The sequence below is a fragment of the Carcharhinus amblyrhynchos genome, chromosome 6 (genome assembly GCF_965287045.1).
Source record: "Carcharhinus amblyrhynchos chromosome 6, sCarAmb.v2.hapA, whole genome shotgun sequence".
Taxonomy (NCBI): Eukaryota; Metazoa; Chordata; class Chondrichthyes; order Carcharhiniformes; family Carcharhinidae; genus Carcharhinus; species Carcharhinus amblyrhynchos.
The window spans coordinates 69,429,574-69,447,390 of NC_137329.1; the positions used below are offsets into that span (position 1 = coordinate 69,429,574).

The window sequence follows — 17,817 nt, forward strand, 5'->3', positions numbered from 1 at the left end:
GTTGCAACAACACATCCCTGCTCCTGTACTTGAAACCTCTCGCAATGAAGGCTAACATGCCATTTGTCTTCTTAACTGCTTGCTGTACCTATATGCTTACTTCAGGTAATTGGTGCACAAGGATACCCAGGTACTGCTGCACACTCCCCTCTCCCAATTTACAGCCATTCAAGTAGCCTTCTTATTTTTGCTTCCAAAGTGAATAATCTCTCACATCCAAATTATACTGCATCAGCCATTGATTAGCCCACTCATCCAACCTATCTAGATCATTCTAAAGGATCTCTGCTTCCTCGTCACAGTTCACCCTCCCACGCAACTTGGTATCATTTGCAAACTTTGAGATGTTACATTTTGTACCCTCATCCAAATCATTAATATATATTGTGAATAGCTGGGTCTAAGCACCGATCCCTGTGGCACTCAACTAGTTACAGCGTGCAGTGAATGAATATTGTCTCTCTTTCTCTCTCTGATGAATTTCCTTGGTTCTATCTACTCCTGATAGCTGGTGGTGATGCCGTACCTGATGCTACTTCACAGCTCGACGAGGCTGGCATCTGGCATCAAACTAAAGGAACAGGTATTGGTGATTGATGAGGCATACAACCTGATTGATACCATCGCCGGCATTCACAACTACAAGGTGACAGGATCTCAAGTGGGTACCGCCTCAATGAAACTAAAGCTGTGGTCATTTAGAATCAGAGTATGATATAGCATGGAAGTCCAATTGCCCTTGAGAAAGTGGTGGTGAGCTGCCTTCTTGAACTATTGCAGTCCATGTGGTGTAGGTATACTCAGTGCTGTTAGGAAAGGAGTTTCAGGTTTTCAAACAGTGAAGAAATGGTGATTATTGAGGCAAGTCATAATTGGCATGTGGCTTAGAGAGTAGTAGCATTGTCCTTCTTGGTGGCTGAGGTCACAGATTTGGAAGGTGTTGTCAAAAAACCTTGGGAAGTTGCTGCAAGGCATCTTGTACATGGTATACAATGCTGTCACTGTATGTTGGTGATGGAGGGAATGGATGTTTATCATGGTGGATGGGGAATCAATCAAGCAGACTGTTTTGTGCTGGATGGTGTTGAGCTTGAGGGTTTTTGAAGCTTCACTCATCCAGGCAAGTGGCAAGTATTCCACCTGACTTATCCTTTGTAGATGACGGACAGGCTCTGGGGAGTTGGGAGGTGAGTTACGCACACAGAATTCCCTGATATCTGAACTCCTTGAATTCCCAAACTGCTCTTGTAGTCACATTGAACTGGACCAGACACGTAAACAGTTTCTGATCAGTGGTAATCGTACGGTTTTGATAGCAGGGGATTCAGTGGTGATCATGCCATTGAATGCCAAGAGGGTGAGATTGCCTTTTGTTGGAGATGTTCATTGCCTGATGTTGTGTCACTTGTCAGCCCAAGCCTGAGCGTTGCCCAGGTCTCACTGCTTATAGAGATGGACTGCTTCAGTAACTGAGAGGTTGCAAATCGTACTGAACGTTGTGCAGTAATTAGCAAACATCCCAACTTCTGACCTTATGATGGAGGGAAAGTCATTGTTGAAGCAGCTGAAGGTGTTTAGGCATTGGACACTACCTTGAAGAAATCCTGCAGTAATGTCCTGGACCTGAGGTAACTGACTTCCAACAATCACACCCATTTTCCTTTGTGTTAGGCAAGACTACAACCAGTAAAAAAATTTCCCCAATTTCTATTGACTTTGATTTTGAACAAGTCATATTTGACTCAAAACATTAAGTTTCTCTCTCCACAGATGCTGCAACACCTGTTGAGATTTCCCAGTACTTTTTGATGTCAGTTGATGTCACACTTGCCTCAATGTCAAGGGTAGTCACTCTCATCTGAGCTTAGCTCTCTGGTCGATGTTCGAAGTAAGGCTGCAATGAAGTCAGGAACTGAGTGATCCTGGCAGAACCCAAACTGAATATCAGTAAGCAGATTATTGCTGAGTAATTGCCACTTGATAACATGTTGATGACATCTTCCATTACTTTGCTAATGATCAAGAGTGGACAGATGAAGTGATAATTGGCTGGGTTGGATTTGTCCTGCTTTTTATTGACAGGTCGTCTACATGAACAATTTTCCATATTGCTGGGTAAATGCTAGTATTGTAACTACACTGGAACAACTTAGCTTGGGGCACAGCTAGTTCTGAAACGTAAGTTTTCAGTACTGTCGTCAGAAAACTTTCAGGGCCCATTGCCTTTGCAGTGTCCAGTGCCTTCAGCCATTCCTTAATATTACACGGAGTGAATGGAATTGGCTAAAGGCTAGCATGAAGAATGCAGGGAACATTAAGAGGAGGCCAAGATAAATCATCCACATGACACCTCAAGCTGAAGAGGATTGCAAATATTTCAGCCGTCTTTTGGACTGATAAGCTCCCTCATCTTTGAGAGTGGAGATGACTGTGGAGCCTTCGCCTCAGATTAATTATTTAACTGTCTACCACCATTCATGACTGGACATTAGAAATTAGACCTTGCCAATTGCATACTATTTCCATGGTTTATCATGGAAGTAGCCCTGTGTTGTAGCTTCACCAGGTTGAAACTTCATTTTTAGGTATTCCTTACGCTACTCCTGGCATGCCCTCCTGAACTCTTCATTGAACTAGGCATGGTCCCCTGGCTTGGTGGTACCAGACCATTAGGTTACACATTGTGATTGAGTACAATTCTACTGCTGATGGCCCACAGCGCCTCATAGATATTTGAGCTGCTAGATTTATTCAAAACCATTCCCATTTAGTACAACAGTAATGCCATACGCAGAAAGGAGGGTATCCTCAATATGAAGGTATTATCACCATAAACGCTGCATGGAGGTTACTCCTACCAATGCTATCACGGACAAATGCATCTGTGACAGGTAAAGTGAGAGACAAGGTAAAAAAGTAGATTTTTCACTCTTCTTGGTTCTCTCACCACCTGCTGTACACTTAGTCTGCAGCAATGTCCTTCAGGATCTAGTCGGCTCTGCCAGTCATCGTGCAGGTCTTGATGGTGCATACTGAACTCCCCTGTTGTCCTCAGTGATTCCTCTAAGTGGTGTTTAACATTGAGGAGGACTGACTGCTGAGGGAGGATGACAGGTGGTAACCCAGACGAGTTTTCATGTGATCCCCAATTAATGCAGAGGATTGTGGGAGGGAATTGTGATGGGGAAACTGGGACGGAGGAGGTTAGCTCCCAGGTAGGGGAGGACCGCAGGCAGTATGGGGGGGGGGAGGTTAGACAGGGGGTGGAGAAGGGAAATGCCCAGACTGAGGGGGTGAAGTGTATATATTTTAATGCAAGGAGTGTAGTGAATAAGGTAGATGAGCTTAGGGCGTGGATTGCTGCTTGGGATTGTGATGTGGTGGCCATTACAGAGACTTGGATGTCTCAGGGACAGGACTGGGTACTTCAGGTGCCAGGTTTCAGATGCTTCAGGAAGGACAGGGAGGATGGCAGAAGAGGTGGTGGAGTGGCACTGTTGATCAGGGACAGTGTCATGGCTGCAGAGAAAGAGGATGCCGTGGAGGGACTATCTACAGAGTCTCTGTGGGTGGAAGTTACGAACAGCAAAGGGTCAAAAACTTTGCTGGGTGTATTCTATAGGCCACCCAATAGTGACAGGGAAGTTGAAGTGCAGATAGGGAAACAGATTCTGGAGAAATGTATTAACAACAGAGTTGTCGTGATGGGAGACTTGAACTTCCCAATTATCGACTGGAATATCCCTAGGGTAAGGGGTTTAGATGGGGAGGAGTTTGTTAGGTGTGTTCAGGAAGGTTTCCTGACACAGTATGTGGATGAGCCTACGAGGGGAGAGGCTGTACTTGACCTGGTACTGGCGAATGAACCAGGGCAGGTGATGGATCTCTCGGTAGGGGAGCATCTTGGGAATGGTGACCATAATTCTATCTCCTTCACAATTGCATTGGAACAAGATAGGATCAGGCAGGCTAGGAAGGTGTTTGTCTGGAGTAAGGGGAGATACGAAGAAGTCAGGAAGTTACTTGGACAAATAAACTGGAAGGAGACGTTCTTAGGGAAAAGTACCGAAGGAAGGTGGCGGATATTCAAGGAATGTTTGTCTGGAGCTATGCGTGACAACGTTCCGATGAGACAAGGGGGTTTTGGTAGGTCGCGGGAACCGTGGTGCACGAAGGCTGTGTTGAACCTAGTCAGGAGGAAAGGGAAGGTGTACAAAAGGTTCAGGGAACTAGGAGAGGTTAAGGATGTTGAGGAGTATAAGGACTGTAGAAAGGAGCTTAAAAGGGAAATTAGGAGAGCCAGAAGGGGTCATGAGAAGACCTTGGCGGGTAATATTAAGGAGAATCCCAAGGCCTTTTATAAATATGTGAAAGGTAAAAGGATGAGAATAGAAGGGATAGGACCTATAAAAGGTGAAGGGGGAAAGGTCTGTGTGGAACCAGAAGAAATGGCAGAGGTGCTTAATGAGTACTTTGCCTCAGTATTCACGGTGGAAGCTGATCTGGGAGATTTTGCTACGGATTTGCAGCAGATGGAAAAGATTGAGTTTGTGGATATTAAGGTGGAGGATGTGTTAGAACTTTTGAATTCTATCAAGATTGATAAGTCACCGGGACCAGATGGGATATACCCCAGGATACTGTGGGAGGCGAGGGAAGAGATTGCAGAGCCCCTGGCGATGATCTTTGCGTCGTCAATGGAGACGGGAGAGGTTCCGGAAGATTGGAGGATTGCAGATGTAGTCCCTATTTTCAAGAAAGGGAACAGAGATAGCCCGCGAAATTACCAACCGGTGAGTCTGACCTCAGTGGTTGGTAAGCTGATGGAAAGGCTTCTGAGGGACAAGATTTACGACCATTTGGAGAGGTTTGACTTGATCAGGAATAGTCAGCATGGATTTGTCAAGGGCAGGTCGTGCCTTACGAGCCTAGTTGAGTTCTTCGATAATGTGACTGAACACATTGACGAAGGAAGTGCCGTGGACGTGGTGTACACGGACTTCAGCAAGGCGTTTGATAAGGTCCCCCATGCAAGACTTCTTGAGAAGGTGAGAGGGCATGGGATCCAAGGGCCTTTGGCCTTGTGGATCAAGAACTGGCTTGCCTGCAGAAGGCAGAGAGTGGTTGTGGATGGGTCTTTTTCTGAATGGAGGTCAGTCACCAGTGGAGTGCCCCAGGGATCTATTCTAGGACCCTTGCTGTTTGTCATTTTCATAAATGACCTGGATGAGGAAGTGGAAGGATGGGTAAGTAAGTTCGCTGATGACACGAAGGTCGGTGGTGTTGTGGATGGTCTGGAAGGATGTCAAAAGTTGCAGCAGGACATAAATAGGATGCAGGACTAGGTGGAGAAGTGGCAGATGGACTTCAACGCAGATAAATGTGTAGTCGTCCATTTTGGCAGAACCAACGGGATGAACGAGTACACTATCAAGGGCAGGAGTCTTGGTAGTGTTGAGGAGCAGAAGGATCTTGGGGTCCAGGTCCACAGGACTCTTAAATCGGCCTCGCAGGTGGAGGATGTGGTCAAGAAGGCGTATGGTGTACTGACCTTCATTAATCGAGGGATTGAGTTTAGGAGTCGGGAGGTAATGCTGCAACTTTATAAGACCCTTGTCAGGCCTCATTTGGAGTACTGTGCGCAGTTCTGGTCGCCTCACTATAGGAAAGACGTAGAAGCTATTGAAAGGGTACAGAGGAGATTTACAAGGATGTTGCCTGGGTTGGGAGGCATGCCTTATGAAGTTAGGTTGAGGGAACTGGGTGTCTTTTCCCTGGAGAGACGTAGGTTGAGAGGCGACCTGATAGAGGTTTATAAAATGTTGAGAGGAATAGATAGGGTGGATTCTCAGAGGCTATTTCCAAGGGTTGAAATGGTCGCTACGAGAGGACACAGGTTTAAGGTGCGGGGAGGAAAGTACAGAAGTGATGTTAGGGGTAAGTTTTTCACTCAGAGGGTGGTGAGTGAATGGAATCGGCTGCCGTCAGTGGTGGTGGAGGCGAACTCGCTGGGGTCTTTTAAAAGACTTCTGGATGAGTATATGGGGTTTTATGGGATTGGGGGTTATAGATAGGTGTTGATGTGATCGGCGCAACTCGTGGGCCGAAGGGCCTGTTTGTGCTGTAGTGTTCTATGTTCTATGATTCCCAACTTCCTCCTGACTGTATAGCACCTACGGTCAGTCTGTCTTGTGTTTGGGCAGGACATACCTAGGGATGGTGATGGTAGTGTCTGGCACATCATCTTTAAGGTATGATTCTGTGAGCGTGATTATATCGGGCTACTATGGGACAGCTCTCCTAATTTTAACAAAAGTCCCCAGACGGAGAACTTTGCTGAGTTATAAGGCTGGACATGCTGTTACCGTATCCATATCAAGGTCGATGCTGGGTGGTCCATTCAGTTTCATTTCTTTTTAATTTTGTAGCAGTTTGTAAAGAGCATTTAAGAGTTAACCACATGTAGACCAGGTAAGCATGACAGGTTTCCTTTCCTAAAAGGATAACAGTGAACCATGAGACACTTCGAAGGTCGACAACAACTAAGACCAGCTTTCAATTCCAGATGTTTGTTGCTTGAATTTAAATTCCATCAGCTGCTGTGGGGATTTGAACCCATGTTCCCTGAGAATTAGTCTGGGCCCCTAGATTAATAGTCCATTGACATCACTACTGAAAAGTCTGACTCTAGTAGAAGATATTGGCATCGTGGTAAAGTTAGGAAACTTGCTAAACTCTGAACAGATGCAGTATCTAATTATCTGCAAATGTTATCTGGCTTCTGATCATAGGACATGCAGGTCCAGCTTCACACGCCTAGTAGGTCAGGTCGAGCAGCACTGGCTCCACCCAGGGGAAAGTGTAATGGGAATCTCTCAGTGGCATTTCAACTGTCCATGTATCGCAGTGGGATTAACAAGATGCACAAAGCATCTGACCACTGACAAAGGTTTCATATGTAATCTCACTTTGCTTTAATGTGAAAAACATACAACACAGGCAACCTACAATGAGCACAGTTTAGCAGAGTTGCTTCCTGTCCCAGTAACACCATTTGGATTCAGATTTCACACCTCTGCTTTATACCAATAACTTGCAAATGACCGCCAGAAGCTTCAGACCAAGTCATAGACTCATGAGCTCAAAAGCACAATTGCAAAATACATGGTCCTTCTACAATTCATTTCAGGTGAGTTTGCAAAGTGCTGGTCTCACAAATATACACTAGCCATTGAATCATTCAGACACAGGAGGCTGCCATTCAGTCCATCAAACCTATGCCACCTCTTTGTACAGCAATGTAGTCAGTCTCATTTTCCCACTATTTCTGCAAGCATCCACTCAATTTCCTTTTGAATTCACTCAACGCCTCTGCTTCCACCACCCACGCAGGCAGTGAGTTCCAGATGGATTCTCATCATCTCTGAACAGACAGCAAAACGAGTAATAGGTTGTACACCTAGAGCAGCTGCTTTACAACATTATGTCAAAGTAACAGAGGGGATAGTTTGATTGATGTACATGAACTTTCAAAGGGAGTTTGATATAGTACAAAATAATTCCTCAAGCAAAATTGAAACCATGATATTCAAGGGAACAGTGGCAATTGGATAAGAAATTGGCTAAGAGAGTGAAAACAGACCATAGCAGTATAAGACTACTTTTCAGGCTGGAGGCTAGTATACAGTTGCATTCCCCTCAGGTTGGTATTGGGACGTGGCTCTTTTTGATACATATTAATAGCCTTGGGCATTACAGACATAATTTAAAAGTTTGCCAAGGAAATGGAATTTGGAAATGTAGTGAACAGTAAGGAAAATAATTACAGAAAGACAGACTGGTATAATTGGTTGACACAGTAAGAAGTCTCACAACATCGGATTAAAGTCCAACAGGTTTATTTGGTAGCAAAAGCCACTAGCTTTCGGCGTGCTGCTCCTTCGTCAGGTAAGTGAGAGTCTGAAAGCTTGTGACTTTTGCTTCCAAATAAACCTGTTGGACTTTAACCTGATGCTGTGAGACTTTTTACTGTATTTACCCCAGTCCAACGCCGGCATCTCCACAACGTAATTGGCTGACACAAGGCAGAAGCAATCTAACACAGAAGTGTGAAGTGATGCATTTTAGTAGGAAGAGTGAAAAACAGAAACATTATTTTATTTGTGAAGCATATGCAAAGTGCCTAAGCCAAGCAGTTTCTTCTGGTCCTGCTGTGTTGAGTGCAAATAGGCCTCTGCTGAGTCTGTGGATTGGACACTCTTCTATGATATGCTGCATAGTTTGTTCCTTCCCACAGGCACGAAGGTGGTTTGCACTAACGTCCCATTTGTGAAGACTGGCCAAGCAAAGGCTATGGTTGGGCTTGAACCTGTTGAGGGTGGACCACTCTTTTCTTGGAAGGTTGAAGCTAGGCAACTATTGGGTTGGGTTGGGTTTGAGACTAAGTACTTGTTTGTCATATTCAATGATTCCCATTCATTTGTCCAGGTGGAGTCCGTGTTGAAGTCCTTTGTGGGAGGGTTTTTCTCATCGGCTTGCTTGATGGGAGTTGTATCTTGGGTGGGCTGAATAGATCAGCATGAATTGTGGGTGGGAGGGGGCATTGTGAACTTTTAACTTTGTACAGCAACATAAACTAAATAAATAATTTTAAAATGGGTGCAGAGTCCTGGGCGGTGGGGTTAGGGCATGGGATATAGTATGGTGATGCAAGTATATATACATTTGAAAAATCGAAGGAGCAGCTGAGAAAGCTTTTGAAAAAGGATAAATATCCTTACCTTTACCTATAGAGGGAAAGAGTACAAAAGCAAGGAGATTTTAAGACTGTGAAATATAGGAGCAGTCTCTTGTCTTTTCCCCATAACCTTTGATCCCCTTACCAATCAAGACCCTAACTCCCTAACTATCTCTGTCTCAAATATACTGAATGACCCAGCCTCCATAGCCTTCTATGGCAATGAATTCCACAGATTCATAACCTTCTGCCTTAAGAAATTCTTCCCCATTGTGGTTTTAAAGGGTCTTCCCTTTACTCTGAGGTTGTGTCCTTGGATCCTAGTTACTGCTACTGATGGAAACATCTTCCCCAAGTCCACTCTATCCAGGCCTTTCACTATTCTGTAAATTTCAATGAGATCCCCCCTCATCATGCAAAACTCCACTGAGTACAGACTTAGTGCTCAAAAGCTCTTCGTACATAAAGCTTTTCATTCCTGGAATCATTCTTGTGAACATCTTCTGGACTCTCTCCAAGGCCAATACATCCTTTCTTAGATAAGGGGCCCAAAATTACTCCCAATACACAAAATGTGGTCTGGCCAGAGCCTTATAAAGCCTCAGCAGTACATCCCTGCTTTTGTATTATAGTCCTCTTGAAATGAATGCTAACACTGGCCTTCCTAACTACCAACTCAACCTGCAAGTTTATCTTAGGAGAATCCTGAACTAGGACTCCCAAGTCCCTTTGCGCTTCCCTTTCTGCATTCTCTTCCCATTTAGAAAATAATCTACACCTCTATTCTTTCTATCAAAATGCTTTACCTCACAATTTGTATTCAATCTGTCACTTCTTCGCCACTCTCCTAACCTGTCCAAATCTTTCTGCAGCCTTCCCACCTCCTACATGTCCCTCCACCTATCTTTGCATCATCTGCAAACTTAGCCACAGCGTCCTTAGTTCCTTCATCCAGATCAATGATGTATAAAGCGAAAAGTTGTGGTCTCAACACTGACTCTTACCGAACTCTGTCAGTCACTGGCTGCCATACTGAAAAGGACCACTTTATCCCCACTCTATGCCTTCTGTCAGTCAGCTAAACTTCTATCCATATTAGTAACTTGTCTCCAACATCATGGGCTCTTATTCAGCAGCTTCCTGTGAGGCACTTTGTCAAAGACCTTCTGGAAATCCAAGTAGATAATTCCACCCATTCGTTATCTCCTCAAAGAATTCACAGATTTATCAGGCATAACATCCCCTTGATGAAACCATGCTGACTGTGCCCTATTTTACCATACACTTCCTGTATCCTGAAATCTCATCCTTAATAATAGATTCTAAAATCTTACCAACAATCAAGGCCAGGCTAACCATCCTATAATTTTCCCCCTTTTGCCTCCCTCCCTTCTTAAACAGGATGTTACAATAGCGATTCTCCAATCCTCTGGGACCCTCCTTGACTCCAGTAGTCCTGAAAGATCACCACTAATGCCTCCACAATCCCTTCATCTATCTCCTTCAGACTCTGGGGTGTAGTCTATTTGGTCCAGGTGATTTATGCACCTTCAGACCTTGCATCTTCTCCTTTGTAATGGCTATCATAGTCACATCTACTTCCTTGGGTCTCTTAAATTTTTAGTATGTTACTGGTGTATTCCACCATGAAGACTGATGCAAAGTATCTATTCAGTTCCTCTGCCATTTCTTTGTTCCCCATTACTACTTCACCAGTGGTCCAATGTCCACTCTTGCCTCTCTGATCCATTATATATCAAAAATAAATTCTCTCCTCTCAAACTGCAGGGTGACGTCTATTGTATTATGGTCATCGTCTCCAAAGGGTTCCTTCACCTTAAGCTCCCTTATTATGCTGAACCATCAGTGGTTAGGCTCCAGCTGGGGTATTGTGGCCATTTCTGGCACCACATTTGTGAGGGCACAGATGACATTTACTAGAGTAGTATCAGTTATGTGGGACTTTAACCATGTGGAGACTAGAGAAGTAGGGGCTCTCCTTAAAGCAGAGCTGGTTAAAATGGCATTTGACAGAGGTGTTTAAAATCATGAAAGGATTTGACTGAGTAAATAAGGGGAAACTATTCCAGGGTTGGTTACCAGAAGGGAGAGATTTATGAACACCAGGTGTGAGATGAGGAGACCTGTAACAAGTTATGATCTGGAATGCACTCTCAGAGGAAGGTGGAAGTAGGTTCAAAAATAATTTTGCATAAGCAACTGAACAAACACTTGAACTGGAAGCATTTGAGGATATTGCTGCAAAGGCCAACATATATCATCCATCTTTAACTGCCTTGGCAAAGTGGCAGAAAGCTGCCTTCTTGAAACATGGCAGACTGTGCAGGAAAGGCACTCACATAATGCTGTTAAGTGGAGATGCTGATCCAGATATTATAAAGGAATGGCATTAGATGTCCAAATTAGAATGGTTTGTGACTTGGAGTTGATGATATTCCCATGCATCTGCTGCTCTTGGCTGTGTCCCAACATTCCTAATTCAATGAAATATGCAAAAAAAGATGAACTGATATCTCAGATGGTAGTTTAGAGATCCTACTGTGCACAACATGGCTTCAGTAGTTAGCTACATAAACTCTTCAAAGTGACCTTTTACATATGAAACTATACAATATTTCATATATACAACTCTCAACCAACTTTCACAGATGCATCATAAAAAACATTCTGGTTGTATCACAGATTGGTACGGCCCCTGCTCTGTTCAAGATTGCAAGAAACTACGAAGTTGTGAATGAAGCCCAGTCCATCACTCAATCCAGTCTCCCATCCATTGACTCTGTCTGCACTTCCTGCTGCCTCGGAAAAGCAGCCAGCATAACTAAGGACCCCACACACCTGGATATACTGTCTTTCACCTTCTTCCAAAAGTCTATGTACATGTACCAACCAACTCAAGAACAGCTTCTTTCCTGCTGCCATCAGACTTTTGAATGGGCCTATCTTGCATTAAGTTGATCTTTCTCTACACCCTAGCTATGACTGTAATACTACACTCTGCACTCTCTCCTTTCCTTCTCTATGAATGGTATGCTTTGTTGGTATAGCACGCAAGAAACAATATTTTTCACTGTATACTAATACATGTGATAATCAAAATGTTTGCAAAGCAGAAGATGCCATGTAGCTTTTTGAAAGGGCACTCAGATAGTCCTCCACTCTCTTTCTTGATCATGCAGATTTTTTCTCTTCAGATAATTACCCAACTCTCTACTGACAGTCATGATTGAATCACTTCCCAGCACACTCAGGCCATGCATTCCAGATACTTTACCACAAGTTGCATAAAACAGCTTTCCATGCCATCCCTGTTCTTTTGCCAATTATCTTATAATCATGTCCTTTGCTTATCAACCTGTCTGGCAACAGAAACAAGTTCTCCCTATCCATTCTGGTTAGACACCTAATGATTTTGAAAGCTTCAATCAAATCTCTCAATTTTTTCTTCTCTAAGAACAATTTTAGCTCCTGCAAACCAAGACTCTCACCCCAGAACCATTTTCATAAAAATCTTTTGCACACCCTCTCTTCACATCCTTCTAAAGTGTAGTGCCCAGAACTGAAGCAAACCAGTGTAGTATAAAACTTCAACATAACCTCCTTGCTTTTGTACTCTGTGCCTCTATTTATCAAGCCAAGGATGTGCATTTTCTGGCAAGGCCAGAATTTATTACATCCCTAATTTTTAAAATTCCTTTTCACAAGATGTGGGTACTGCTGGCTAAGTGAGCATTCTCTTGCACATCCCTAGTTTCCCTTGAGAAGATGGTGGTGAGCTGCCTTCTTGAACCACTGCAGCCTATGTGGTGTAGGTACACCCACTGTGTTGGTAGAAAGGGTGTTCTAGGATTTTAAATCAGTGACCATGAAGGATCACTGAATTATTTCCCAGTCAAGATGGTGAATGGCTTGGAAGAAAATTTCCCTTGAACCAAGTGGCTCACTAGGTCACTTCAAAGGGCAGTTAAGAGTCAACTACATTGCTGCGGGATCTGGAGTCACACATCTACGCCAGATGTGATAAGGATGGCAGATTTCCTTCCCTAAAGGACATTTACAACACTGATAGTTTCATGGACACTTCTGTTAAGATTAGCTTTCAATTTCAGATTTTATTAACTGAGCTTAAATTCCACCAGCTGTCATGGTGGGATTTGAACCCATGTCCCCAGATTACTAGTTCAGTGACATTCCCATCACACCACCATTTCCCATTATACCTTATTAACCACTTACTCAACCTACCCTGCAACATTCAAAGATTGCAAACATAGTCTCTCTGCTCCTGCATTCCCATTACATTTTACTTTTTTTAAAATCATATCAACTCTCTACAGTGCAGAAGAGGCTATTCGGCCATCAAGTCTGCACCCACTCTCTCGACAAAGTATCTTACAGAGACCCTCTCCCCCACCCTATTCCCCATATCCCCACACATTTCCCATGATTTATCCACTTAATCTACACATCTCTGGACACTATGGGTCAATTTCCCACGGCTAATCCAGCTAACCTTCACATCTTTGGACTGTGGGAGGAAACTTTGATTTTGATTTGATTTATTATTGTCACGTGTATTAACAGACAGTGAAAAGTACTGTTTCTTACATGCTATGCAGACAAAATATACTGATCATAGAGAAGCAAATGAGAGAGTGCAGAATGTAATGTTACAGTCATAGCTAGGGTGTAGAGAAAGATAACTTAATGCAAGATAAGTCCATTCAAAAGTCTGTCAGCAGTAGGGAAGAAACTGTTCTCGAGTCGGTTGGTCTCTGACCTCAGACTTTTCTATCTTTTTCCCGATGGAAGAGTTGAAAGAAAGAATGTCCAGGGTGTGTGGGCCCTTAATTATACTGGCTGCTTTACTAAGACAACTGGAAGTGTAGACAGAGTCAATGGATGGGAGGCTGGTTTGCATAATGGATTGGGCTACATTCACAACCGTTTGTAGTTCCTTGCAGTCATGGGCAGAGCAAGAGCCATGCCAAGCTGTGATACAACCAGAAAGAATTTATATTGCTTCTCCTCAGTCTTCCTACCAAAATGCATCACTTCAAATTTCTCTGCATTAAATTTCATCTTGTTGCATATGTCCATACGTTCCACAAGCCCATGCCATCTTGAGGTTCATCACTATCTTTCTCACAGCATTTTCAAGTTCTGTGTCGTACTTGACAACGTAAATACAAGACCTTTTATTTAATAGCAGTGAAAATCAGCTGACTGAAGCAGCAGCTAGAGCTGATGGGCTGCAGTGAGGGCTCATGTGCTGTGAACTAACTAGTTGAGTACTTCACAGGTCAGGCATTGCCATGTTTTGCTTCAGGGATTGAGAAGTAGAACGTGCTGAAATATAGAAAATAAGTCAACATCAGAAAGAAAATGCATCCTCCTCGGATGGAGTCCAGCTTTCACCACACAGTGTTTTCCTTTCAAATGCCGACTGACATATGGCAAATTTCCTTTGCATCTGTCCCTCAGTATCCAGCACTCCTTACAATGCAAATCTATCCAAATGCCCCTATGCGCAACTGAAGTTTCCACCTGGTGATGTCTTATTGATCCAATAATTGAATAAGGACAGTGACATAATTTTGATTGAGCAGCCCGGTTTGTCTCACAGCATAACTTTCACACCGAACCATCACTACAAATGGGATGGGACTGGACTCATTGCAACAGCTGAGGGAACAGATGGTTCTCAGCCACCTTCATTTTCAGGCATGCTTAACTAACAGGATTTCTGCATGCTCCTCACTACTGGCACACAATGATTTGCTTGCTATTTATACATGTTAATTCTAGTGAATTTTGTCTGCTCCACATGCCTCGTACCTGCTAGAATGGGCTGCATGGATTAACATTCTTTTGAGGGTCATTCATACTCATGGTGAGTAGCCAGCTATCAGACACCCCAGCTAATTTCCTTTCTACCGAAGTGCAAGTTGCTCCTCAAATAATACAAACTGGGAGTCTACCACCTTTAGAAAGCAAAGAAACACAAAGTCTGTGTTTATATACCACCTTTCACGCAGTAAAACATCCCAACATGATTCACAGGAGAGTTACAAAGCAAATACATAAAGGAAATAGTATGGCAGTTGGCCAAAAAGCTTGATTAAAGGTTTAAGTTTTTAAAGAGGGTCACAAAGGAGGAAGAGGAGGTAGAATGGCAGAGCAGTTTTGGTAGACAGTTCCAGCTCAGGGGCTCTGGCAGCTGAAGGCACCAACGATGGGTTGATAAAATTAGGGAGGTTCAAGAGACAGAATGCAACTATCTAGATGTGTTGTGTGCTTGAAAGAGATGGTATAGGTACGGAAGAGAGAGATCTTATAGAGAGATTTAAATTTTTCAATCTTATAAATTGAGGCATTACTCAACCATGGGCGAATATAATTCAGCAAACATGGTCGATGGGTGAACTGGACTTGGCGCAAATAAGAACTGGACAACAGAGGAGGCCACGCTTACAGACGGTAGAATGTAGGGAGCTGGCCAGGAGAGCTCCGAAATTGTCAACAAAGGTTTCAACAGAAGATGAGCTGAGGCCGAGGTGGAGTCTGATGAAGTTAGAATAGTCTTAATGATAGCATGAGTTTGTAGTTTGAAACTCAATGTGGAGTTAGGATGACAATATTACAAACAGTTTGGCTCAGCTTCAGACAATTGTAAGAGGAATGGAATTTGTGGCAGGGACTGAAGACAATGGCGCTGGTCTTCCTGGTTATTAACTCAGAGCCAGCGGAAGAAGGAGTGATAAGCGTGTCAAAGGCTGCAGACATGGAAGGTTACTTTATCTTTATCACAGTGACATGGCAAAGTGATTGAAAATTCCCATTCCTGTCTAATCTGGCGTTTATACTACTCACACTCGCTCCAAACAGAAGGTTGATTTAAATGAGTTACTTAACTTGAATAATAAGCAAAGAACCAGAGTACAAGCACAAAGTGCTCACGCAAGATCGGAGATGAAAGCATATAGGTGTGTCAGACAGCTATAGACAATAGTAGAAACAGTGTCGATGGACCACCAGAAAAGGATCAGATCAAAAAGAAGATTAGGAATTGAAGAACTACCACATGACTTGACACTTTATAGAAGAGGGGCTCCTTAATTTACATTCCTCCCTATTTTAAACAGTTGGTGGTTAGGGAGGATTTGAGCTTTACGTCTCTGGTTAGAGTAGTTTTGATAGGCTGAATGATCTTCCTTTGTACTACGGACTTTGCTTCTAGATTGCAGCTCTTTAAAGTTTACAACAGAATATCCTCAAAATAAAATGTGAACACAAAGCAGAAGACCAAAAACCGCATTACCTTCTGGAAAATCTCAGCAGACACAAGTCAAATAAGCAAATGTCTCAGGTGGAATGGCTATGTATAACTACTATATGAATTGCAAGGTCCCTTCTCCAGTTAACAGTCTACGATGAAATATCCAGGCTGGAAAAATATGTTACAATTGCAATCAGTGCCATTAGCACAAAGACGCCATTAGTACCACATTTTTAATCTTTCGCCTTTGTTGAGAAAGATTGTGTGCACAGGTAGCAGTGTTAGACTCAACCCAAGATCAGGTCCAGCTATAATGCTCTTCTTGGTGACATAATTTGTCTGGATTTAAAGGTGAAGGTCATGGGCAAGGCACCAGGGACAATAGACCAACAAGAATCAACACTTGCAGGAAATGAAAGAAACCCAAAGTGAAAAACTGAAAATGATATTCTGCAGCTCGAGATTAAATGAAGCTCATCATTAATACCTCATTATTATTCAAGGTGAGATTGATTAAGGATGGCATGGTGGTCCAGTGGTTAGCACTACTGCCTCACAACACCAATTTAATGACTAAGAGAATAATAATCTCACTAACTACTAACTGAGGGAACACTAATTTCAGTAACCGCTAATTGACAGAAAATAATCTCACTTGATACTAACCGAAGGAACATTAAACTCAATGTTAACCGTGGTAACACTGACCCTGACAACTACTAACTGAGGTAATGCTGATTCCACTTACTAGAGCTAAATTGATTAGAATTAATCTTCTACCTGGATATCATGGTAATTATTTAAAATAACTCCATACACGTAAGGGCTGGAAGCCTACAGCCTATCAGAGCTCCAAATTCTCAATGGTCACTCATCAACAGAGATTTCTTCTGCCCAAGCCCAGAGCCAGCAGGTTCTCTCACCAGCCATAAGTTCCTCAGTATGCTACTCACCCATCCTGTGTCCTGTAGACTGCACAGCAGTCTGCCGTCAGTCCCCTCATCATCAGAGCTTTCTTCAGGCTGTCTCTCACAGTCACCCCACACCGTGCTGGGACCTACAAAAAAGGCAAAAGATAGTAAGTACCCAGTTCTGACTAAGAATCATCCAGACTCAAAACATTAGCTCTGTTCGCTCTCCACAGATCTGCTGAGATTTTCCATAATTTTCTGTTTTTATTTCAGATTCCAGCATCTGCAGTAAATAGCTTTTATATTAAGTACCCAGTGTTTGGCACTGGCTGCTATTCCACTCACAACACTGTCCTAAGTGGAAGATCTCCAGTGTCATTTCAGAATGCCTATTGACATTGCTGTGTTAGACAAGACTGCACTTGGTGATACTATTCCCAAGCAAAATGGAAATCATTGGGTAATTCTTCTGCCATTCAAACCTGGAGACCTCATTCCTGTGGATTATTTACAAGCAGACTCTGTAATTAAACTTAGTTTGTTGTAAAATACATCCTACCACAAATCTCACCACATGTCCAACTCGCAGCCTGACCAGAGTGGCGTAAGAAAAACGTGAGGCTGAGTTCATTCAAGACATATGATCGATCCCATCCCATTCACACAACATGCTGTACACAGTCATTATTAAATCTTTCAAAGAGGATTTGGGTTTGCCCACTACCATGTACAGCAGGCATGCACCCTGACCTGTGTTAAGTTGACATGCACCCCAGTTACAACTAGGGTGGGTATATCCCTCAGTACATACAAATGGGCAATGCAGCCTGGGTTGATGTGCGCTCCCATATACGGAAAATGATATTTTC

General features: G+C 43.2%; 1 protein-coding gene across 4 annotated transcripts in view; it reads right to left on the reverse strand.

Annotated features, from left to right (window-relative positions):
* braf (B-Raf proto-oncogene, serine/threonine kinase) overlaps window positions 1-17,817 on the reverse strand; it is a 130,504-nt gene that overhangs the window by 81,872 nt on the left and 30,815 nt on the right. For all 4 annotated transcript variants that reach the window (XM_080190608.1, XM_080190605.1, XM_080190609.1 and 1 more), the window contains exon 4: window positions 16,991-17,094. In XM_080190608.1, the coding sequence (XP_080046734.1) occupies window positions 16,991-17,094 (104 nt within the window). The remainder of the gene's footprint in view (window positions 1-16,990; window positions 17,095-17,817) is intronic.